The following is a 24,824-nucleotide window of genomic DNA, read 5'->3' as shown; positions in this document are numbered from 1 at the left end:
CACCTGGCTTCAGAAAGACCATATATAATACATGGAAGCCTGCAATCCCAATTTAATTTCCGTACTACAGTTATGGTGTGACAACTCTAGTACCCTGTAATAAGGAAATGATTAGGCTGTTCAACTGTAATAACTTATTACATTTGAGTTGTGATGTCATAATGTCTGGTGACAGAACCAGCAGCTATGGTGAAAGGCCGATCATAATTAGTGCTACAGCTTAAACAACAAAAAGAGGCCTGGCTCTTCATTCACAAGCTCTATTTGTTTCTAAAATGAAAAAGGACTGGCAGAACGGGGTAAGTTATGACATTTTTATAGTGTGCACATAGTTCATTACAGAAAAAAAGATTCTCTCTAGTTCTGAGCTACAGCCCTTTTCAATCTGATTTACCTGAAACTGATTCTAATATGCGCTTGCAACAAATTACTATTGTTTGGGGGGGGATGGATTTAATTTCACACTACTGATTCCACTTTCGTTGTTCATGTCTGTAAACATGCTCTTCCTATCATATGATCAAGTAAGATACCAAACGTTAAAGAAGTCTTTGGGAAGAGTGAAGCTGTGACCATGTATTATACGGAATAGAATACTAACTGATGTACGTTTAAAGGATATTGCCATGTCACCTTGGAACTCCAGGACTATATAAAGGAATGCAGCATTTTGTCTTGATCCTTGATATTTATTTATTTAGAAAGTTTTTCAATGCACCATCTGACTAATGCAGGGAGAGGGGACACCCACAATGTCCCAGGAACCAATGAGTGAAGGCACTCAATGGCATGCACTTAGTTAAAAGAGAAGAAGAAAACTCTGCATATCCTGCATAAAGCTGAAAAAGACACACAATGTTCTTCAAGTTCAAATCTGCTTTTATTGTTACAAATCTGTAATTTATTCAAAATTTAAAATTGAACACTACTCAAAGTCTGACTCACCATGGATCAGAAACCTAACATGGTTCCTCAAATAATGAGCATTTGGTTTATGCTACTATTTACAGGATTTTTTAAAAGTGTATTCCTTTATTTGTTCTCTCTGTTCCATTTTCCTGCATTTTCAGACCTGTGTGACCTGCCGTGGAACAGCGCGCAGTTCGAAGGACAGGCCTGTGCGACGGAATTCTCTCCTCAGGACAGCAAGATCGAGACTGGCGGGGTCAGCGACAGACTGGAAGGTGAACTTCTGCAGGAGTGCGGTGAGGAAGAGGAAGATCTCCATGCGAGCCAGGCCCTCCCCTGGACACAGCCGCTTCCCTAGTGAGAGGGATAAAGAAGAGAGCAAGATAGATTGTCACGTACTTCTGAACAGGACACAACCGAGATCTGCTGATAGACTCAACAACCACAGGCAACGTGAATGAGTTTGCCTTATGAATAAATGCGCCTTTCGTGTCATTGATAGGCTTAGGCACTAAGCAAGTGAGCATGTGTGCACTCTGTCATGCATCTTTGCACTTACGCATCCATTCATCAGTCCACTGACTCATTGGTGCGTTCACCCAGTGATGCAACCGAAATAAAACAACCACAAACTCAACAACATGTGCAAGATAAATTAAAAACAGGCAGAAACAAAATGCTGGGGTCTAAACACGGCAGACATATACTTGCAATAACAAAACTAAACATAGCAGCAGGTGGTCTTGCACAGTTATTTAAACGGTGTATTGTTGTTTTAAAGTCCACGCATGGCCACCACATTTAGAACCAATGGCTTGCCAACTTGAAATGGCAAAACAATGATATATTATGGACAACTGCATTTCATAATGGTCTTCTGGTTTCGAGAAGTGGCCATAGGAAATGAGCAGCAAGCAAGCAATCCTTTAGAACTGCCTGGAGAGCTGGAGTGTCCTCTTAAACCACATTAAAATGAAAAGAAGAGAAGCAAAGAAATGAAAGCGGAACTGGAAAGTAGAAAATTAAAAACTAAGGGACTGGCCAACCAGCTCTATCACTGAAATACACTCATTTTCAGGTGGATGTACACAAATGATGAAACACTGCTGTCATTCACAAGGCAAAACAGCTAGTAACTAATGAGGACTAAGCAATTACCCCATGCAGTTCTCTGGCATAAATGGAGGCAGAGTGTAAATGACAGACCGGTCAATGGCGGAACAGAGCAGACTCAAAAGTCCTCTGTATAACTATATGGTTAAATATTATATAAATGCATGTATGTATTATTTAATGATTGTTTTAATAATACAAGATCTTGGCAGACAGCATAGAAGAGATTGTAGCAAGAATTGTTATAGCACAAATCTCCTCCCACCTAGGGTTTGTCAGAGGTAGTAAGAACAGTAAAATCATTCCCTACAAAGGTAATCTGCGACATTTCATGTAACAAAATACCAATCGGTAGGTGTGATGCAGAGAAATACCAACCCGCCTTTAAATGCCTGTTGAGTTTAGCATTTGCTTTTCACAATCAATATGTCATGCCTAATGCATTTATTATAACTTTTCTTTCTAAATCGATCAGACCTATAGCATCAGAAATCTTTTTCAGAATAAACCAATCAGACCTGTAACTGTTATCAGTGGCTTATCACCATAACCAAATGAGGCCTCCTGCAATATGCATAAGCTTTCTCACAAGACAACTATCAGGCATACAATCATAAAATGACATATTGTACACAATTACAGTTGGCAAAGCAACATAATATCTCCTAAGAGGGCGTAAAATAGTTCTGACAGTACAGACCCTCTATACCCATGTCAGTCAGAAGAGGTAACCAGCATCAAAACCCTTGTCTACTATGATGAACTGTAAGATTCCATATACCAAAATACCTATCTGTAGGCGTTGATATAGAGTAATAATAATCTACCCTGATATGTCTATTGACTTTAACATATGCTTTTTACAGTAAATATGTCAGACCTACTGCATTTATCGTACATTTTCATTATAAACAATCACACCTATAACCTTTATCACTGGCTTGTCACTGTAACCAACTCATACCTACTGTGTTGGTTCATAAGCCTTCCTGCAAGGGACCCATCAGGCATATCATATTAAAATTACAAATATGTTCAGGATGCAGTTGTCAAAACAACAAAAAATCTCTACTAATAGAGCATAATAAGGATTATAGTGGTGCTAATCATCTATCCCCTTGATTTGTTCAGGTGGGTCACCAACAACAGAGACTTTGCCTACAACAGTAGTCTTCAAGAGTCCATGTAACAAAATACCGGCCTATAGGCTTTAGCTCAGTGCAATAACAATCCACCCTTAAAGCCTATTGCCTTTAACACATACTTTCACAGTAAATAAGACCTCCTTGCTTTGTCATACCTTTTCATTATACACAGATCACACCTAAGGAATATGACTTACCTTTTCTCAGTGAACTGATAAGGATTTTAGGTAGTACTAATCTTTTCACATTATACATAACCCTAACAAGAATCCTCAAAGTGAAATTCTACTCTCAGAGGTTGCCAGAGTGGGTGACCAACAACCCTTTAGTACTTTGGCAATCTGTGATATTACATGTAATCAAATACCTTGCACTGGCCTGTTACACTATGTGATTATCAATCAACTGTCAGAGACATATTGGATTTACCATATCCTTTTCACAGTAAACAGGTCAGCCCTACTGGTTCTGTAGTAACTTTTTATAATAAACAGGCCAGACTAATGGCATTGGGAATAACATTCCCCCACACACCAATCAAGCCTATAGCTAGTATCTCTGGCTTGTCACCATAACCAACTAAGGCCTACTGCACTCAGTGTAAGGCTTGCCGCAAGGCAACCATCTGGCATACAGTCATAAAATCGCAAAAGTATAAAAAATAACAGTTGACAAAGCAAAACATTAGCTCTCCTAACAGGTCTTCACAAGGATTTGCATGGTGCAAATATTCTATGCTTATGGTTTGTCAGAGAAGGTAGCCAACACCAAAATCCTTGACTAGTAAGGTAATCAATGGGATTCCATATAAGAAAAAAATAAATATCTATTTGTGGGCTTTAATTAAGAGCAATAACAATCCACTCAAATGCCAATTGACTTTAACAAATGCTTTTCACAATATCTCAGGTCTACTGCCTCTATCATATTATTTTATCACAAGCAGATCAGGCTGATAGCCACGATTATAGACTTGCCACCATAATCAACGCAGTCCTGCTGAGTATAAACTTTGCCACAAGGTAAAAAGTGCAATACAAGCAGTCTATTTAGAGGAAGCACACACATTTGACCCAATCAAATCCAGTACTCGGGGTAACCAAAATGTGGGAAGAGCCTATGCCCCTCTCTAAGTTGCACTCTGATAGTTCTTTTTTGTTAATCACATAAGGTCAGGCAACAGTTGTACTGCCAAGTTAGATTTTAAAATTCAAGTAGATTAGTGTAGCCAGGGGCTTTCAAACACCAAGCTACACTCTGAAGTCTAAAGATAATGACAGCCATCCTCCCATCTGTGCTGTGCTGTAGCCAGAGAGAGACACAATACATTTTCTATTTATCCTAGTCACTTTAGTAGTATGTCAATGTATTGTGTGTGTAGCTGCAAATACAATATTAGGTATCTGTATAAATAAACAAAATTATCACAGCTGAGTGGTTGAGCAAGTACTATTTCTGTGGTAGCACCCAATGTCTTCCCAATCAAAGCATGCACATCTGATTCTGGAACCGCCATACCCATGGATGGTGGCCCGGCTGCAGCCTTCTCTTCTGACCTCCCACCCTATTCAAATCAAATCAAATCAAAATTACTTTATTCGATTAATAAAAATCATAAAAGTATGCAATACAAAATACAAAATAATGCCAGATTTGCATAGATTCACAATAAAAACAGTTTACAAACAATTACACATTAAAATCAATTTATCACTTTCATTATAACTTAATGCGTCAGGTGATACGGGGCCATTGGGACCGCCAATCTAAGTTTCCTGCAGCGAATAGATGCAACAAGGAAATTTGCTACACTAAACATAATCACAGGGAATTCCATTAATTGTAAATAGAGTAATGCTGGTTTAGTCTGCAAAAACCCCTGATCTTTTATTAGTGGAAAAATAAACTTTTTCCTGCCTCCTGTATAGAAAGGACAAAAGAATGTAAAATGCATTTTGTCTTGAAGTGAGTGGCCGTCACACTTGCAAGGGGCAACATCCTCAGGCCTACACCACCCTTTGGATTCACTTAATAACAAATGGATCTGATTGAATCGAAATTTCGTTAACAACCATCGGTGAAGAGGGATCGTTACAATTGTGAGGTACGGTTGAATAGATAAAGACGAAATAAGCAGGTAATGAGCCCTTACCATAGGTTTTCTTAATTGTACCGATTCCCGCTCCTGCTCTCTAATCTTAACATAATTTGTTTTGACCCAGATTAAGTCAGCTTTCATCAGGCCCTCTGGGTTTGTGAAGATCTCTGGGCGCCCCAATTCCCTGGATGTTGTTTTAATGAAGGACAGCCACTGGATTTCCTTTGCTTTCTCTAATTTCATACAGTCCCCTAAAATCTTGTGGTTCAGAGTAAGATTAGGGTTCAACCAGGTTTTGATCCATAATAAAATAGGGACCATACTTGTTATATCTGAGATGTAGCCCTGGCCTAGCTCAAGGTGGACCGCAAAGGTAGCCGTTGATTGGGGAAGGGCTAGAAGGGCACGGAGGAATTTATTTTCCTCTTTCTGGATGGACTCAGATTGTTTGTAGCCCCATATTGTAGCCCCATACCTTGCTATTGAGATGGTTTTTGCTTTATAAATGGATAAAATTGCTTCGCACGGTTTTCCCCCTAACCGCTTAGCAAAGCCTAATATTGCAGCGGACGATCTTCTCACAGCATTTACTTTAGCAGTAAGTTGGGGAGCCCAAGTACCTTTATCGTCAAACACGACCCCCAGATACGTAAAGACTTTCACTCTAGAAATCGGACAATCATTACAATAAAATGATTTAATACTGTTCTTTCTCAAGCCCAGTAACATAACATGCGATTTTCCATTATTAATCACTAGGTCCAGCGATTTCATAAAGTCCCCAAAGGAGTTTAGCAGTCTTTGTAACCCTAATGGGGTCCGTGCCAATAAAACGGCATCATCCGCGTATAGGAGTACTGGGATGGACGTTCCTCCCATACGCGGTATATCAGGTGTCGCCTTTACCAGTGTATCTTCCAGGGCATTTATATATAAAGTGAATAGCATAGGGGCAAATATGCACCCTTGGCGGACCCCTTTGCTTGATTTAAACCCTGAAGTACATTTCCCCTCCTGTGTCATCCTTATTGATGCGTGCAGATCCCTGTGAAGCTCAACCAGAAAATACACCAATGGCCGATCCATCCCTAGGTTCAGGAGCATGGTCCACAGCCTCGACCTATTGAAAAGGTCAAAGGCCGTGGACAAGTCCATGAATCCCAGGAAGATTGAGCCCTTGGTAGCAACCATATATTTATTTATTATTAAATGTAAATTAAGGCACTGGTCCTCCGTTCCTCTACAAGATCTAAACCCATACTGGGCATTAGATAGGATATCTTTCTCAGAGACCCAGTCTGCTATTTTGGCTAAGATAACTTTCCCTAAGATTTTAATGGAGGAGTCTAGTAGAGATATGGGCCTGTAGCACCTAGGATCCCCACTTTGACCCTTTTTAAACACAGGGATGATAATTGAACACGACCATGATGCCGGAAACCCAGTTGCAGCTGATGAGTTAAAAACATTTGTTAGTAATTTGGCCCAATATTTGGGATTGGCCTTGTACAGGTTGGAGGGGACACCGTCAGGGCGGGGGGCCTTATGTCCAGCCGTACCCTCTATCGCCTTCTCAACCTCTTCTACAGAAAGTGTCAATGGCAGTCATGGAGGGTCGGTAATGGGGACCTCGAAGGTTTCAGGCTCTATATTACTACCATAAATTGATTCTAAATGACTTAACCAGTCCTTCTCTGAGATGTTAACTTCTAGCATGGAATTCTCTGTGCCGGTGAACAGCGGATTGTTAACAATGGCCCAAAATTTAGAGCTATCCCTCATTGTTGCCTTATCCATCAGCGCTACCCAGGCCTCCTTTTTCATTTCATTTTTGCGTGCCTGCACTATGGATTTATACTCTTTCCTGAGCCATGTGACTTGCAATTTATCCCTAGGTTTCTTTTTAAGGGCCTTCATGAGCAGGTTATGCGCTCTAGAGCATTTGTGGTCAAACCAACCCTTTGCTGGATTTACTTTAGACCGGGTATTAACTGTAAGCTCTTTGGCCACTTGAAGACAAATTGCTTCGTAGGAAGCAATTACGTCCACCCCATGTCTTAAAGGGTCAGCACATATATTAAGTTCAGCGCCAACCTTCCTGCTAATAGTGTTAAAAAAGTCTTCGGGGGTAACTTTATTCCATTTTAGTCTCCTCCCTTGATCTTTAACTTTTACCTCAATTATGGCTTCTGTAGTAGCCATTTTATTAAGAAAAGAAATACCATTATCCAGCTCTAGTACTACCGGGTTATGGTCACTAAAAGTTGAGAATACAGCATTATAAAAGATTACAAAACTTAAGAGTCCCGGAGATATAAATATATGATCTATTATTGATTTGCTATCCCTAGCTCTGTATGTTACAACACGGTCACTCCTGTCAAGAAACCCAGACTCAAACAAATCAGTGTATGAAAGGAGATCCTCCAGAGCTTCTCCCTTAGAGCTATGTTCAAAGTGTTGGGGAGATGAATTAACGGGACCTTCGTTATCTCCATACTGGCAATTTAAATTACATAAATGAACATTAAAATTGCCCATCAAAATATAATAAACAAAAGTGGTTTGATTTTCCTTATATATTTTTAGGAAATTAGACAGTGAAAAGAGATGCTCATTTGGGCACTCACCTTGCTTAGAGTTGTAAAAATGAATCAGTAATAGTTTAATGTTGTTTGACAGACTAACTTGTAATTTGTAATTTATATTTATATAGCGCTTTATCACCAACGGTCTCTAAGCGCTTGAGAGAGGCAGCTGCTTTAAGTAATTGATTGGGAGACAGTACTTACTGTGAGGCCCAAGCTTCCTTATAAAGTAGGGTCTTTAGTTGTTTCCTAAATGGGAACAGGGCACGTTCCTAACTAACTAACTTCCACTATTAGGTAATTAGGGGAAAAGGAATCCAACATTTTACATGTGCCTGCTATATTTACTGAGACCAGGAGCATAAGACCCCCTCTGTCTCTCTCTGCCGTCGAACTGCGAGCAGGTACAGAATATGATGTATAACCAGTGACCCAAAAGTCACACTCTCTATCCCAAGTCTCCTGTAGGGCTACAATATCATATTGGTTCACGAATTTTAGCCAAACATTATCGTCCCTTTTTGTACGTAGCCCTGCAATGTTCCAACTTATCAATTTTACCGTCTCCCCGACCCCTCAATGTTGCTTGCTGTATTTTGTAGTATATTTTGGGGCATACTATCAGGGCCAGCCAGTCAATCGATCTCCCCCACCTGAAACAAAGGGGAAAATCGATTGGATAAAGCCAAAGCCTCCTTATTCTCCTTTCTGTATGCGTTATGAGGCTTAAGTAGTAACCCCGTTTTTTGGGTTACCCAGCTTGGTTGATGCTCTCTAACCGATTGGTCAGGGGTGTTTGGGGTAGGCCACTTTCAATCACAAGTGCTCCGAACCAGGTGTGCCTTCTCACCCGTGTTACCGGGTCTAGCACGTGGATAAAAATAACATAATGGCATAGCTCTAATACCTCCAACCTCATTGTTTATTTTTGAGGCATCCCAGAAGAGGCGGGTCGCCTCGTTTGGTTTGTTAAAATTTACAATGAGGCAATCCCCCTTCAGGTGTTTTTTTGTATGACACAGCCACCCTACCCGTCTGCCCATATTTATATTAGAGGAAATCCTTTTATCCCCCGTGCAGTTTTCATTGCACCAGTTCTTTATATTTGTTAACAAAGTTTCCGAGGATTCTACCTCTCCAGCTTCCAATGGGGGGACATCGGGGCTTCGGGGGGGAGATTAATAGTAGGTTGGGATGCCGAGACTTTATCCTTCGTGGGATCCCTTAATGCCATTGCCTTCCCGGGGAGATACTGTATTTATAGGGAGCGTCACTGGGCTCTGAATCTTTTTAAAAAAAATGTTTTTATTGACAATTTTTACAGCACATTTTACCCCCCTCCCCCCCCGCACCAGACAATATCCTTTAACAGCAAATATACTTCTAAATAATCACATAATAAATAAAAGGGATTCCATTACATACTTCCACAATTTATACGTCTTATAGAAAAACAGATTTAGTAGAAAATACATGAGATGGAATTAATATAATAAAGCCAGTGAGACACAAATTAATAAAGAAAAGAGCTCAAAAGCACGATAATCAGGATACAAAAGGGGGAACAAGAATCAAGAACAGAAATCGTCAAAAGCAAGAGGACAGATTAAACCACCGAAGAGGCAAAAACAAGAAACATGAGTACAAACCTGATTACAAATGGACACCTCTAGCTATTCACCCCCCTAACATTTGCCATCCTTCTTTTCCAATCTGCAATAGGCTTCCACAACTTTAAACCGAATGCTCTGCCCTTTTTCCCCCTTCTGGCATAAATAGCTTTCTCTAAGTTGTGGATGCACAATAACCTAGCCAGCCACTGCTGGAACGGGGGTGGTGTCTTATCTTTCCATGCAGTTGCTATACATAGGCGTAGAACAGCCATAGCCACAAATATAAAGCCCTCATCTTGATATTGCGAATTGCTCCCTTCTACTCCTAATAGTATTACTTCTGGTTTCAGCTTCAATTTATAAGCCAACGATTTATCAAAGAATGATTCAATACTTTCTATCAATGGCGAGAGGTTTGGACACCCCGCAAACATATGCAGTATATCTGCCTCCATGCTGTCGCACCTTGGGCATCTAATCCCCTGTGTACCTCCCCACTGGGCGATTCTGGCTGGGGTATAATACAATTTGTAAAGTGTCTTATAGTGTTGTGCCTGCAATGCCGCCGAGCAAAGGGTTTCTCTTCCTAACCTTAGTGATTTTAAGAATACTCCCTCTGGTACTCCTTGGGCTTCCCTCCATTTAGTCTCGTATTTCTCCAGATCATCCCCTCGATGCTCTATAAGTTCTGCATATAATCTTTTAATTGTACAGTGTTCTGCCCCCTCAATCATCTGCAGAATCGAATTTCCTTTAAAGCCCATCGGTCCACCTCGTTTATTACCTAGGAAGCTCCTTATTTGCAAATATTTAAAAAAACTCCTACTGCTGACCCCAAATTCCTGCTGGATTTCTGTGAATTGCCGTACCCCTGAATCCCCTATTAGGTCCCCCATATTTTTAATTCCTGAACGAGCCCATTCCCTAAATATGGTGTCGGCAAATATTTCTGGTGGTAGCATCGGATCCTCTATTATTCTTGTATATGCATGAAACCTCCCTAAGCCAAAACTTTTCTTAAACGATTTCCATATTTTGTCTGCCACTTCTAATGTCTTAAACCTGGTTCGCTTAAAATAGCTTGGCTCCGAGTATCTAAGGAGGGCGTTGTTTGTCTCATCGCCGAGAATTATCGCGTACACCTCTGATGACCCTGCAGGATATTCAGTTTCCCTCTCAGCTCCTCCCAACAAACCAGTCATTTGCTGCAATGCTGCCGCCCAATAATACATTTTAAGATCTGGTAATGCCCATCCCCCCCTGTCCCGTGGTAATGACATATATTTCAGGGCTCTTCTTGTCTTCCCCTGGGACCACACAAATCGATTTACCATGTTCTCCACCTTATTAAACCAAATCATACTAAAGACAGCGGAATAGTTCTAAATAAATACAAAAATTTCGGCAGCAGATTCATTTTTACGTAATTTACTCTACCTATTATGGACATATGTAAATTATTTACCCTGTCCAGGTCCTTTTTTGCTCTCGTAATAATAGGCTTAATATTAATTTCCACCAATTTTTCTAGTTCTGCCGTGATCTTTATACCCAAGTACACCCCCTCAACAACCACCCATGAATCTGTACATATTGTGTAAGCGTTCTTTATAATTTGTGACTTACTTTTATTCAGAGCATACCCCGCTATTCGACCAAACTGATCTGCCTCCTGTTCTATTTCTCTTATTGCGTCTATTGGGCTAGGTGTGATGACCGCAATGTCATCTGCATATGCTAGGACTTTAATGTCTCCCATCCTGGTAGTTAGCGGAGTAATTTGTTCATTCTGCTCAAATCTTCGTTTCAAGGGGTCAATGTACATAGCGAACAGGAGGGGTGAGCAAGGGCATCCTTGCCGCGTTCCCCTAGTAATAACCAGAGGTCTAGTGCGGCCTGAATTTACCCTAACACAAGCAGTGGGATTTGTATAAAGTGATTGTATAACTCTTACGAATACTTCTCCTACTCCCCCCCTTCTTAAAACTGCCCACAGATACTCCCACGCCACCCTATCAAAGGCCTTTTCTGCATCCAATAACATGGCTGCCATAGGGTTCCCCTCTACTTCCTGAGCATCAAAGAGTGTTATCATCTTCCTGACATGTAATGTAGTGCCCCTTTGTGGTATAAAGTCATGTTGGTTAGTGCTGACCAGTTGAGTGATTATTTTAGCAAATCTAGCTGCCTGTATCTTCGAAAAAAAATTTGTATCCGCGTTAATTAGTGTTATGGGGCGGTACGACCCTGGTTCTGTTGCATCCTTCCCTTTTTTAAGTATAATTACGATGTCCGCCCCAGCCCAGCTTGCCGGAATCGCCTGTCCTTGCTGCACCCCCCTAAATGTTCTTGCTAGATCCTTAAATATGGAGGGCAGGAATACCCTATAAAACTCTCCTGGTATCAGGTCTGGACCAGCTGCTTTCCCCTTTGGTAAACCCAATATGGCCTCATTAATCTCCTCATCCCTCAGATCAGCATCCAGAAAATCTCTATCCTCGCTATTCAGTACTTTACCCGGAATATTCTGTAAATAATCCGCTATCTCCCCCCTGTCCCGAGTTTGCTCTTCTTTGTATAATTTACTATAATACTCCCTAAATACCTCTGTTATCCCCCTCTCATCCGTAATTAGCCGCCGCGCATTATCTTTTATTTCTTTAATCTCACCCTTGGCTACCCTTTGTCTTGTACGTGCTGCTTAAGTATGTCCTATCTTTTCACTGAATTCATAGCACCTTTCTCTCTGTGTGTCGTATGTCCTGGCAGCTTTGATTGCCACCCCTTCTAAAGCCTCTGCCTTTGCTATCGTTAATTCCAATACACGCACGTTATACTCGCCCTGATCTACAATGGCCTGCTCCAATCTCGCCTCAGCTAATCTCAGAGCATTATTTAACCGTTCGGTCTCTATTTTTTCCTTTCTTTGTTTAGTGATGGAGTAGCTAAGTGTCTCACCTCTTACCTCCGCCTTAAATGTGTCCCAATCATTCCCAATGGTGGTGCTCCCCTATTAATCTCCCAGAACTCCTTGATCCATGAATGCATGTGTGTAATATACTCATCATCTTTCAGCAATCCCCTTTCAAATGTCCAAGATCCTACCACCCTCTTGAACCCAATTCCTTCTATTGTTAACTTTAGGGGATTATGATCTGACAATATCCGTGGCATCCTGTCTATCGTCGAAGCTGTTACTAGTGACCTTGAAACAAAAAAGTAATCTAATCTAACGCATTTTCGATGCGGAGCCAAAAAGAATGTATAGCCCGGGTCTAAAGGCTTCTGGGCCCCCCACACATCCTTCAATGCATTATTCCTTACTAGACTCTGTATTGCCCTACAAACCCTCTTTTTCCTCCCGTAATATTGTCCCATAGAGTCTAGCCCCAATCCCCTGGCCCCATCAATGTTAAAATCTCCTGCCAAGATAGCACTTGGCGCCCATGCAGATAATTCAGTATCTAAGAAATCAAACACCTCTGGATCATCCTCTGTTGACCCATATATAGAACCTATAGTGACCCATACCTCCCCTATGAAACACTCAATCAAGGCGCATCTCCCCCACTGATCCTCAAATTTCTTCCTTGTTTTTATATTTAAATGCTTTGTCAATATAGCAACCCCTCTAATTCTAGCCCCCTGTTTAGAATTGGCTAACAACCTAAAACCCATCTGTTCCAACAAAAAAGACCTATTCCCTTCCACATGTGTTTCTTGTAAACAAAAAAAATCCGCCCGGTGTTTTTCAATAATAGACCTACCCGCTGCCTTTTTATTCTATCGTTCAGCCCACATACATTCATAGTCACGATTTTAATGTTTGTACTCATTGAAAAAAAGTTTTTTTAACTCTTCTAGTATACTTATTTTCTGATCATTTAGCCCAACCCTTGTGCTCTTATATCTACTCAGTTCATGCTTTTGTTGCCTCTCCTCATTTTTGTTAACTTCTTTTCTTTCCACTGTGTACTGTAATCTTGTTTTCCTTCCCTTCTCCCAACCTGTACGATCCCCCCTGTCTCTCTCCCTCTGGTGCATCCCCCCTCCCCTATCCCCCCCCATCCCCGCTGTCCACAGGCAACTAGGTCAATCCTGACCTACGTATGACTGGTTCCCAACCCCCTTGAGTGCTGCTGTACCCGCCCCCTACATGTATTCTCCCACATTAGATGCAGATACAAAAAGAAAGCCCCTCCTTGTTCATAAGCACGCCCCACCAATTCAAATCCTACTGTGCATATACATAGTGCTATAATCCTTCATCTCATTAGGACCTCTTCTGGCTCGTTCTTATTCAGACAATATCAGTTAGTTTCATATATCTTTTGTTTGTATTATGTATTATCTATTTCCTTCTATTTTCTCTTAGTTCAGTCAAAAAGCTCTGTGCTTTAATTTCCGAGAAGAACATTCTTGTACGCCCCTCTAGTATTACTTTCAGCCTTGCGGGGAACAGGAGGTAGGCCTCACATCCAGCTTTTTGGAATGGATCTATCATTTGCCGTAATCTCCACCTCCTCTCCACCATGGCGTGACAGAAATCCGGCCGGGCGAAGAAGGAGTTTCCTTTGAAAGCCCGGCGATCTTGTGGCCTAACACTGTCCATGATCTCCTGTCTGGCCAGGAAGTTTCCAATGTATATAAGCATAGCTCTTGGTCTCTCGATCTGCGCGCCATATGACTTCTTAATTGTCAGAGGAAATCTGTGGGCCCGTTGTATCTCGACGTCCCAGTTCCAAGTGGTGATCTCCGGAAATGATTCTCTTAATAAAGTAACCACAAAGGCCCTAGGATTCTGTTCCTCAGCCCCCTCCTGAATCCCCAGTAGCCTTATTTTATTCCTCCTCTGCCTGTTTTCCGCATCTTCTGCCTTCCATTGTAAGTCCTCATTGAATTTTTCCTGCACCGTCTTGAACTCCTTCCACTGAGATACTTCATCCTCCAATTGGCCTGTTCTTTCCTCTACTTCTGTCATTCGGCCAGCCATCTCCGCATACATCTTGTTCACTTTGCTCAGTGACCCCTCGATTTTTTTACTTGTCCGTTTCGCTCTCTTAGCTTCAACCCTCACTTCACCCTGCATTTGCCTAAGAGTGGCATACAGCATCTCCATTGTGGGGCTCTGTCCTTGAGATTGTCCTTGAGATTGTGAGCCTGAAGGGCCGTTATATCTAGACCTACTCCCTCCTTCGTCTTGATACCTTTTCGAGGTAGCTGAATAGTCCCAAACCAGTTTGCTGGGCCTCTCAATATGCCTAGGGCTGCCCCTGCTTTGCAGTTTCCTGGTATTCTGTAGTTTCTTTCTTACCACCGTTTGCCTCTGCACACTGTTATCCAAAGATGAATGGGTCTGTCCAGTCTCGGACTCTGTGTCTGTCTCAGAGCCCTGTTCTGACGTAGATACCTCTGTCTCTACTATGCTTACATCCAAATCAGTTGTCTCGGACTCAAGTGGTTGCCCCTTGTTTTTATGCATGCCAGAAGCTTTATCTGTTTCATCAGTCTCGCCGTTTAATGAGAAAAAGATATCATCTCCTGGGGTCCCTGGTAGTGAAGTTACCAGTGGCCCTAACGCATCTGCTATTCCAACGACGGGGATCCCCCCTGCTGACTGTGCAGAAGCGATTCAGAAAAGGGGGTGGTGATGAACAGAGTGTCTGAATTAAGCAGACCACTCTTACCCAGTCCAAAGATCAGGGCTTGATCCATCACCGTTTTTTAGCTCACTGCACCATCCCAGCTCAGAACCTGGCTATATGCAAATTAGTCTGTTCCTGTCCCAGTGCATGATGGGAACAGGGCAAACCAAACTACCAAGCCAATTCTGGTACTGGGAAGGAAACAAGCTTCCAGGGACTGGTTTCTGGCATTTCAGCCGTCGTCGGCCCGGCTTGCTTGAATCCTGATGGTGCAATGAGCAAGGGACTCACATCTGAGTATACACTTCCACGCTTATGGTGGACAAAATGATTCAGAAAATGGGGTGGTGATGAACAGAGTGTCTGAATAAAGCAGACCACTCTTACCCAGTCCAAAGATCAGGGCTTGATCCATCACCGTTTTTTAGCTCACTGCACCATCCCAGCTCAGAACCTGGCTATATGCAAATTAGTCTGTTCCTGTCCAAGTGCATGATGGGAACAGGGCAAACCAAACTACCAAGCCAATTCTTATACTGGGAAGGAAACAAGCTTCCAGGGACCGGTTTCTGGCATTTCAGCCGTCGTCGGCCCGGCTTGCTTGAATCCTAATGGTGCAATGAGCAAGGGACTCACATCTGAGTATACCCTTCCACGCTTATGGTGGACAAAATGATTCAGAAAAGGGGGTGGTGATGAACAGAGTGTCTGAATTAAGCAGACCACTCTTACCCAGTCCAAAGATCAGGGCTTGATCCATCCCCGTTTTTTAGCTCACTGCACCATCCCAGCTCAGAACCTGGCTATATGCAAATTAGTCTGTTCCTGTCCCAGTGCATGATGGGAACAGGGCAAACCAAACTACCAAGCCAATTCTTATACTGGGAAGGAAACAAGCTACCAGGGACCGGTTTCTGGCAATTCAGCCGTCGTCGGCACGGCTTGCTTGAATCCTGATGGTGCAATGAGCAAGGGACTCACATCTGAGCATACCCTTCCACGCTTATGGTGGACAAAATGATTCAGAAAAGGGGGTGGTGATGAACAGAGTGTCTGAATTAAGCAGACCACTTTTACCCAGTCCAAAGATCAGGGCTTGATCCATCACCGTTTTTTAGCTCACTGCACCATCCCAGCTCAGAACCTGGCTATATGCAAATTAGTCTGTTCTTGTCCCAGTGCATGATGGGAACAGGGCAAACCAAACTACCAAGCCAATTCTTATACTGGGAAGGAAACAAGCTTCCAGGGACCGGTTTCTGGCATTTCAGCCGTCGTCGGCCCGGCTTGCTTGAATCCTGATGGTGCAATGAGCAAGGGACTCACATCTGAGTATACCCTTCCACGCTTATGGTGGACAAAATGATTCAGAAAAGGGGGTGGTGATGAACAGAGTGTCTGAATTAAGCAGACCACTCTTACCCAGTCCAAAGATCAGGGCTTGATCCATCACCGTTTTTTAGCTCACTGCACCATCCCAGCTCAGAACCTGGCTATATGCAAATTAGTCTGTTCCTGTCCCAGTGCATGATGGGAACAGGGCAAACCAAACTACCAAGCCAATTCTTATACTGGGAAGGAAACAAGCTTCCAGGGACCGGTTTCTGGCATTTCAGCCGTCGTCGGCCCGGCTTGCTTGAATCCTGATGGTGCAATGAGCAAGGTAGTTTGGTCTGCCCTGTTCCCATGATGCACTGGGCCAGGGACAGACTAATTTGCATATAGCCAGGTTCTGAGCTGGGATGGGGCAGTGAGCTAAATAACGGTGATGGATCAAGCCCTGATCTTTGGACTGGGTAAGAGTGGTCTGCTTAATTCAGACACTCTGTTCATCACCACCCCCTTTTCTGAATCGTTTTTGGCCACTATAGGTGTGGCAGGGTATACCCAGACATGAGTCCCTTGCTCACTGCTCCATCAGGATTCAAGCAAGCCGGGCCGACGAGGCTGAAATGCCAGAAACCGGTCCCCGGTAGCTTGTCTCCTTTCTGGTGAAGAATTGGCTTGGTAGTTTGGTCTGCCCTGTTCCCATGATGCACTGGGCCAGGGACAGACTAATTTGCATATAGCCAGGTTCTGAGCTGGGATGGGGCAGTGAGCTAAATAACGGTGATGGATCAAGCCCTGATCTTTGGACTGGGTAAGAGTGGTCTGCTTAATTCAGACACTCTGTTCATCACCACCCCCTTTTCTGAATCGTTTTTGGCCACTATAGGTGTGGCAGGGTATACTCAGACATGAGTCCCTTGCTCACTGCTCCATCAGGATTCAAGCAAGCCGGGCCGACGAGGCTGAAATGCCAGAAACCGGTCCCCGGTAGCTTGTCTCCTTTCTGGTGAAGAATTGGCTTGGTAGTTTGGTCTGCCCTGTTCCCATGATGCACTGGGCCAGGGACAGACTAATTTGCATATAGCCAGGTTCTGAGCTGGGATGGAGCAGTGAGCTAAATAACGGTGATGGATCAAGCCCTGATCTTTGGACTGGGTAAGAGTGGTCTGCGTAATTCAGACACTCTGTTCATCACCACCCCCTTTTCTGAATCGTTTTTGGCCACTATAGGTGTGGCAGGGTATACTCAGACATGAGTCCCTTGCTCACTGCTCCATCAGGATTCAAGCAAGCCGGGCCGACGAGGCTGAAATGCCAGAAACCGGTCCCCGGTAGCTTGTCTCCTCTCTAGTGAAGAATTGGCTTGGTAGTTTGGTCTGCCCTGTTCCCATGATGCACTGGGCCAGGGACAGACTCATTTGCATATAGCCAGGTTCTGAGCTGGGATGGGGCAGTGAGCTAAATAACGGTGATGGATCAAGCCCTGAGCTTTGGACTGGGTAAGAGTGGTCTGCTTAATTCAGACACTCTGTTCATCACCACCCCCTTTTCTGAATCGTTTTTGGCCACTATAGGTGTGGCAGGGTATACTCAGACATGAGTCCCTTGCTCACTGCTCCATCAGGATTCAAGCAAGCCGGGCCGACGAGGCTGAAATGCCAGAAACCGGTCCCCGGTAGCTTGTCTCCTTTCTGGTGAAGAATTGGCTTGGTAGTTTGGTCTGCCCTGTTCCCATGATGCACTGGGCCAGGGACAGACTAATTTGCATATAGCCAGGTTCTGAGCTGGGATGGGGCAGTGAGCTAAATACCGGTGATGGATCAAGCCCTGATCTTTGGACTGGGTAAGAGTGGTCTGCGTAATTCAGACACTCTGTTCATCACCACCCCCTTTTCTGAATCGTTTTTGGCCACTATAGGTGTGGCAGGGTATACTCAGACATGAGTCCCTTGCTCACTGCTCCATCAGGATTCAAGCAAGCCGGGCCGACGAGGCTGAAATGCCAGAAACCGGTCCCCGGTAGCTTGTCTCCTTTCTGGTGAAGAATTGGCTTGGTAGTTTGGTCTGCCCTGTTCCCATGATGCACTGGGCCAGGGACAGACTAATTTGCATATAGCCAGGTTCTGAGCTGGGATGGGGCAGTGAGCTAAATAACGGTGATGGATCAAGCCCTGATCTTTGGACTGGGTAAGAGTGGTCTGCTTAATTCAGACACTCTGTTCATCACCACCCCCTTTTCTGAATCGTTTTTGGCCACTATAGGTGTGGCAGGGTATACTCAGACATGAGTCCCTTGCTCACTGCTCCATCAGGATTCAAGCAAGCCGGGCCGACGAGGCTGAAATGCCAGAAACCGGTCCCCGGTAGCTTGTCTCCTTTCTGGTGAAGAATTGGCTTGGTAGTTTGGTCTGCCCTGTTCCCATGATGCACTGGGCCAGGGACAGACTAATTTGCATATAGCCAGGTTCTGAGCTGGGATGGGGCAGTGAGCTAAATAACGGTGATGGATCAAGCCCTGATCTTTGGACTGGGTAAGAGTGGTCTGCTTAATTCAGACACTCTGTTCATCACCACCCCCTTTTCTGAATCGTTTTTGGCCACTATAGGTGTGGCAGGGTATACTCAGACATGAGTCCCTTGCTCACTGCTCCATCAGGATTCAAGCAAGCCGGGCCGACGAGGCTGAAATGCCAGAAACCGGTCCCCGGGAGCTTGTCTCCTTTCTGGTGAAGAATTGGCTTGGTAGTTTGGTCTGCCCTGTTCCCATGATGCACTGGGCCAGGGACAGACTAATTTGCCTATAGCCAGGTTCTGAGCTGGGATGGGGCAGTGAGCTAAATAACGGTGATGGATCAAGCCCTGATCTTTGGACTGGGTAAGAGTGGTCTGCTTAATTCAGACACTCTGTTCATCACCACCCCCTTTTCTGAATCGACTGTGCAGAAGCGCCACCTTCAAGTCCATTATTATTTAAATGAGCCTTATTCAACACCCCTTTGTCCAAATCTAAACCACTTGTACGGGCGTCGACATTTTCCTCCATGGTCTTATCTGCACCGTTCCCTACACCCTCCCCCTGGCCATCTGCTATTTCCTTATGTGGCACCGCACATAAAGGGTCGTCGTGTAGATTCGCTGTTGCCAAAGATTGGTTGGGGATGACCCCTGGAGCAGTAACGACATTGGTATGGGGCACTACATGACCACTACTGCTCGGGATGTTAGTCTGATTATCAGGCCCACTAACACCGCCATTAGGATCCATTCCACCAGCCGTATCACCTACTTTCTTGCTTTCTGTTGGTAACTGACTTACCAATGCCAATGCCGGGGGTAATGCCGGGGCCGCCCCCTCCAGTCCTGCAACCTCGCTTGCCTCACTTGCCTCCAGGATGACGCTGGGTGCGTCCTTTCCAAGCTCGGTTCCCGGTGCAGTTATCAGCTGTCCCAGGCCTGGCTCTGTAACTCCTACCAGCCTACAATCCTCCACGCAGATCTCCGCCTCCCTCAGTGCTCCCGCTTGTCCGACTTGTTCTGCCTCTGCCACCGCTTCCGCCGCTTCCCCGGGAGCTGGTTCTCGTGGCGGCGGCGGTATCCTGTTCATGGTGTCCTCTGCATCGGCCTCGGCCCGGGTTTGTCCTCTGCTTCGGTCCGTCGATGCCTCTCTGCTGTTGTTGCCGAAGGATTCCGCCAAGGTAGGCTGCCTCAGCCCCCCTCTTCCCCTTTTGGGGGTGATTTCTTTTGCTGCTGCCTCCTTCGCTGCTATCTCCGCTCTCAGCGCTTTCTTCTCCACCTGACCCGCATTAGCCGTCGCTGTCATAGCCCGGCGCTCAGCCTTCTGCTCGGCTCTGGTTTCGGCCTTGTGCTCCTTCTCCTTCCGCCTCAGCTCTCTCTTTTTTGCGGCTGAGTCCATTTCCACATCTGAATCCAGGTTCTTGTTTCTGGCAACCTGATTCCTTGTCGCGATCTGCGATGGCATTCTTTCCGGTCTGCTCCGCTCGTATTTTCTTTGAAGCGGCCTTCTTATGTCTCCTACCACTACTTTGGACCTCAGGAGTAGGGTAATGTCTTTAACCAACCGTGCCACCAAGCCCACGCGCTTCAAAATCCTCTGCTCCAACCGTAGCAAGTTAAATGCAACTGCCCCGTGATTCTTCATTTTCAACTGCATCGATATGGGCATCTAAAGGGTCACCTTTTGCGTCTGCATACCCTCTGCTTCAACCACGGGAGGAAAGAGAAACCAGCCTCTCACTCAGCGGATCGGTCCGCGGCCATCTTGCCCCGCGCCATCTCACTGGGCTCTGAATCTTGGTAGCAGATGGAAATACGCTCTCAACCCTCCCCCCAGGGGCCAGGACTTTTTGGGCCGAAGGAATTGTCGAAAGAGTGCCATCCGGCAGGTATGGGGATTGTTCCTTCGCTAGCAGAAAAGCGTTCAAACGCTCACATTTATTTAAAATCCCCGCTACATATTTGTTCAAAGTGTCAATGATATCTTTAGCAATCAATGTGAAAGTAGATTCCAATTTCTTGGAAAAGATGTTCTCCACCATATCCCTAATGGTACCTTCTAGATGACTGGGTATTGTCTTTCCTTTTTTCGCCGAGGTATCGTTAGGCAGCTTCGTCTTTTTATACTGTCTCTTACCATGTTTCTTCACAGTGTTTTGCCCACCACCTGTAGACCCGTTCACAGTATTAACAGGGTTGTCAGGATCAGGGCCATATGGAGTGATAGAGTCAGGAGGAAAAGTAGTCTTGGGTGGATTGATTACAATCCGCGGCTCCAGGGGGACCTGCCTGATAATTGGACTGTCATTAACAGGCAACCCCAGCGTTTGGCAGTTGTTACCTTCCAGACCCAGTTCTCGTTCAGTGTTTGCAATTTCAGTATTCAATGACCTAACGGCGGAAGTCAAATAAGAAATAATACTAGCAGAGTTACGTGGTACTTTTGCCTTGACTTTCCCTCCGTTCATGGATGATTGAAGTTTCCGCTTACCCATGTCGCACCATACACGTCAGGGGGGTGGCCCGTCCCGTCCCTCGCTGACCCCGGACGGCCACAGACGGCCCGCCCTTTGCCCGGGCTTCGCCGGCACTGCCCGCGTGCGGTCCCGCGACGCGGGAGGAGCAGCTTCCTCTTATGCGCCTCCGGGCGTGAAAGTTACTGTGAGGCGGCGTCCCGATTCAGCAGGGATGCTGGGAGCTGTAGTTTCACTCTCCCCGCTCGGCGACCACGGAGACCACAGCGGCAGCGGGGGAGAGTGTCGGCGTCTGTGGGAACCCTGCAGGTGAGATGGTGCTCGTGTTTTTTGCCCCCATTGCTGCCGGCAAGATTACTGGCAGCCCCCGCTCCACCGGAGGAGCAGCTTCCTGTTATGCGCCTCCGGGCGCGAAAGTTACTGTGAGGCGGCGTCCTGATCCAGCAGGGATGCTGGGAGCTGTAGTTTTACTCTCCCCGCTTGGCGACTACGGAGAACACAGCGGCAGCGGGGGAGAGTGTCAGCGTCTGTGGGAACCCTGCAGGTGAGATGGTGCTCGTGTTGTTTGCCCCCAATGCTGCCGGCACGATTACTGGCAGCCCCCCTATTATGAAGGTGATAGTGGGACTGCCGCCGGGCCGCCGTCACTGCCAGGATACCGCAGCAGTGGGCAAAGCAGCCGGGAATTGCAGCGGTGTCAATGTCCGCACTGCCGAGCAGATTCCGACCTGCCTTTCCACCAAGCATGTCATAATGGGGACCCTGAGGAAAACAATACCTAGGCAGTATTTCAAAAATATCTGACAATATTATAAAGACCAACACTGGCAGCAGAACAGTTTCTAAGTGGTAACAACATTTATTACAGTCACATAAAAAAATTACATGTATCTTGCAACAATAATTAAAAATATACCTTCCTTAGAAAGTATATATACATAAAAAATACGTGAACATGAGTGAATAAGTTGTGTGTCGACGCGTTTCGGCGGCCAGCGCCTTTCTCAAGACAGTTTATAACTTTCTGAAAATAAAAACAATAATCAATATACAAAGTATTATCATTCATTATAGTTTTAGCTACACAGTGCGAGAATGTTTAAAAATCACGTATATACATAATTCAATTTCTAAACCTTGAAACAACTGTTCCGCCAGCCGGGTCCTGAATTAATATAATGTAAACGCAACTGATGATATGACATAAATAGCATAACGTACATGATATCACATAATGTAACCTCTATTGTAGCTTTCTACTGATAGGATCATTACTTAGATCTTTGAATAACTTTCAGACATAGATGATACATTATGTGGCTGTTACCTACGCTAATTTACTGATGGCCATTATTGACTAGTGAATTCTTTACACAACATGGCCTCTGTTGTGACTTTACACTTATCGACCAAGGTCTTTAGATAGCTAGAAAGCATGACTGATGCATCTTATGCCTGTTACATACGCTAGTATTCTGATGAACATTATTAAACGTTTATTAACCATTAAAGTCAGTTACTTGTTTCTGGTGCAAGACAAGCTACGACTCAATCAATCTGTTGCCAGGTATAGATGATCTGTTAATTATAATTCACATACTAATCTTGGCCTCTAATAAATAATAAATACAATCATGGCTCCCAATTAGATACATCAAGACCAAATAGGCAAAGGGAGGATAGAATAACAGAAAAGAAGTGAAAAATAGAATGAGATAAACAGAAACTGGTCTTTTGGTTCCGTACTACATGTGTACTGGCAGTGCTATTATTCATTACTATTGAAAAGTCCAAGCCCTTGGGGATCCCTTATTTTATTTAAAAATATACAGACAGTTCTAATATTAATAGAAACTCATATTGGCTATTTATATTGATGTGCAGGTTCGTTTTCAATTGCAGGGTTAGATATCTATGGAAAAGGTGGAGAAGGAGAAGATGCGTTTTATGAGTCAGATGGCAATTTTAATTCGGCTCAAGTAAAACGCAACCAAAATCAGGCTCCTTTTTTAGGCAACCGAGGTGGTCGCCGCGGGCGATCGAGAGTGAGGTTCCAAACTCAAAGCAGAGGAGGGTACAAACCCCAGCATCATTACCAGCAGGACCCTCAGAATCAATATCAACAGCAGGAACCTCAGTTTGTCAGAGAGACAAGAAACAGACAGTACTGGAAACCGGGAATGTAATTCCCATATTTAATCTTTCTAGTACCTCCCTAAATGAATCGAGTGTCAGTCTCTTATCAAAAGGATTGTCATTTGTACCCCATTGTGGCACGAATGTTTTTGAATTATATAGTGATATAATATCATTTTTCAGGAAAATCCGATTAAAAAAGTATTTCCAAAATGAATTAGTTGATTCTTTACCTATAGAACCAGCAACCCTTAGACTTCCATCCACATTCAGCCCATCCCTGGATCAGATAGGACCGGAGGTAGCGGCTTTTGAATTAGTTGTTCTCAAAAAATTGGAACAAACACTTCGTTTTATCCCAAAACCCATTTATAATATGGACAAATTAGAACATGCTGCCCTCCATAATCTTGCCTCAGATACATCTATCACAATCAAGAGTTGTGACAAGGGTGGGGGCATAGCAGTTCTAGATTCTAAAGTATATGAGATGAATATGCTTAAAATGTTGGAAGACCAAACATTTTATCAAGTAGAAAGGCACAATCCTATTAATAAAATAACTAAAGATATTCGTTTAGTAACCACCCAGGCTTTAGAAAATGGAGATATAAACGTTAAAGAGTTCGACTATCTAAATACTAATGCAGGGAAGACTGCCTGCATTTATGGCCAACCTAAGATCCACAAAGATGAGAAAAATCCTCCATACAGACCGATCGTGTCTACGATTGGCACCCCCACTGAGGGACTCTCTAAATATGTGGACACTTTTCTATGCCCTTTCATACCTAATGTTCCATCTTATATTAAAGATACTGGAGCCATGATCAACAAAGTAGAGAGTATTAATTTTAACCCGTCCAGAGATCTCCTTGTCACATTAGACATTGAGTCTCTCTACAGTAACATCCCCATTAGAGAAGCTCTGTCATCAGTGGAATGGTTTATTGACCTCTACTCTGTACCTTGCCCTAAGATCTTTTTGCTTCAATGTCTCCATATGGTGCTCACGAGAACATATTTGAGTTTGGACAAAAACTATACCGCCAAACTAAAGGAGTCAGCATGGGGGCTTCAGTGGCACCCTCTGTGGCAAATATCTATATGGCTGAATTTGAGGCGAGACACATTTATAATGAAGTAGCGCCTTTTTACGAGTCAATCTCCCATTGGTCCAGATATATAGACGATATTTTTTTCATCTGGACCGATGGGAGATCAGCCTTGGATGACTTTTTAGCATGGTTGAATGCTTGT

The 24,824-nt window shown here is 44.2% G+C and overlaps 1 protein-coding gene across 6 annotated transcripts in view; it reads right to left on the bottom strand.

The window, feature by feature from the left end:
• Positions 1-668: 668 nt before the first annotated feature.
• The window catches only part of LOC144782023 (cytochrome P450 2G1-like), a 701,349-nt gene continuing 677,193 nt past the window's right edge, over positions 669-24,824 (bottom strand). For 2 of the 6 annotated variants that reach the window (XM_078661142.1, XM_078661143.1), the window contains one exon: positions 881-1,263. In XM_078661142.1, coding sequence (XP_078517268.1) covers positions 1,167-1,263 — 97 coding nt within the window. In that variant the 3' untranslated portion in view covers positions 881-1,166. Of the gene's footprint in view, positions 1,264-24,824 lie in introns of all 6 variants that reach the window. The other 4 variants (XM_078661139.1, XM_078661141.1, XM_078661140.1 and 1 more) reach the window with 3 other exon arrangements.

Source organism: Lissotriton helveticus, chromosome 9, assembly GCF_964261635.1.
Source record: "Lissotriton helveticus chromosome 9, aLisHel1.1, whole genome shotgun sequence".
Classification (NCBI taxonomy): domain Eukaryota; kingdom Metazoa; phylum Chordata; class Amphibia; order Caudata; family Salamandridae; genus Lissotriton; species Lissotriton helveticus.
Note: the sequence above shows the minus strand (reverse complement) of the source record. Positions and strands in the feature narration are given on the sequence as shown.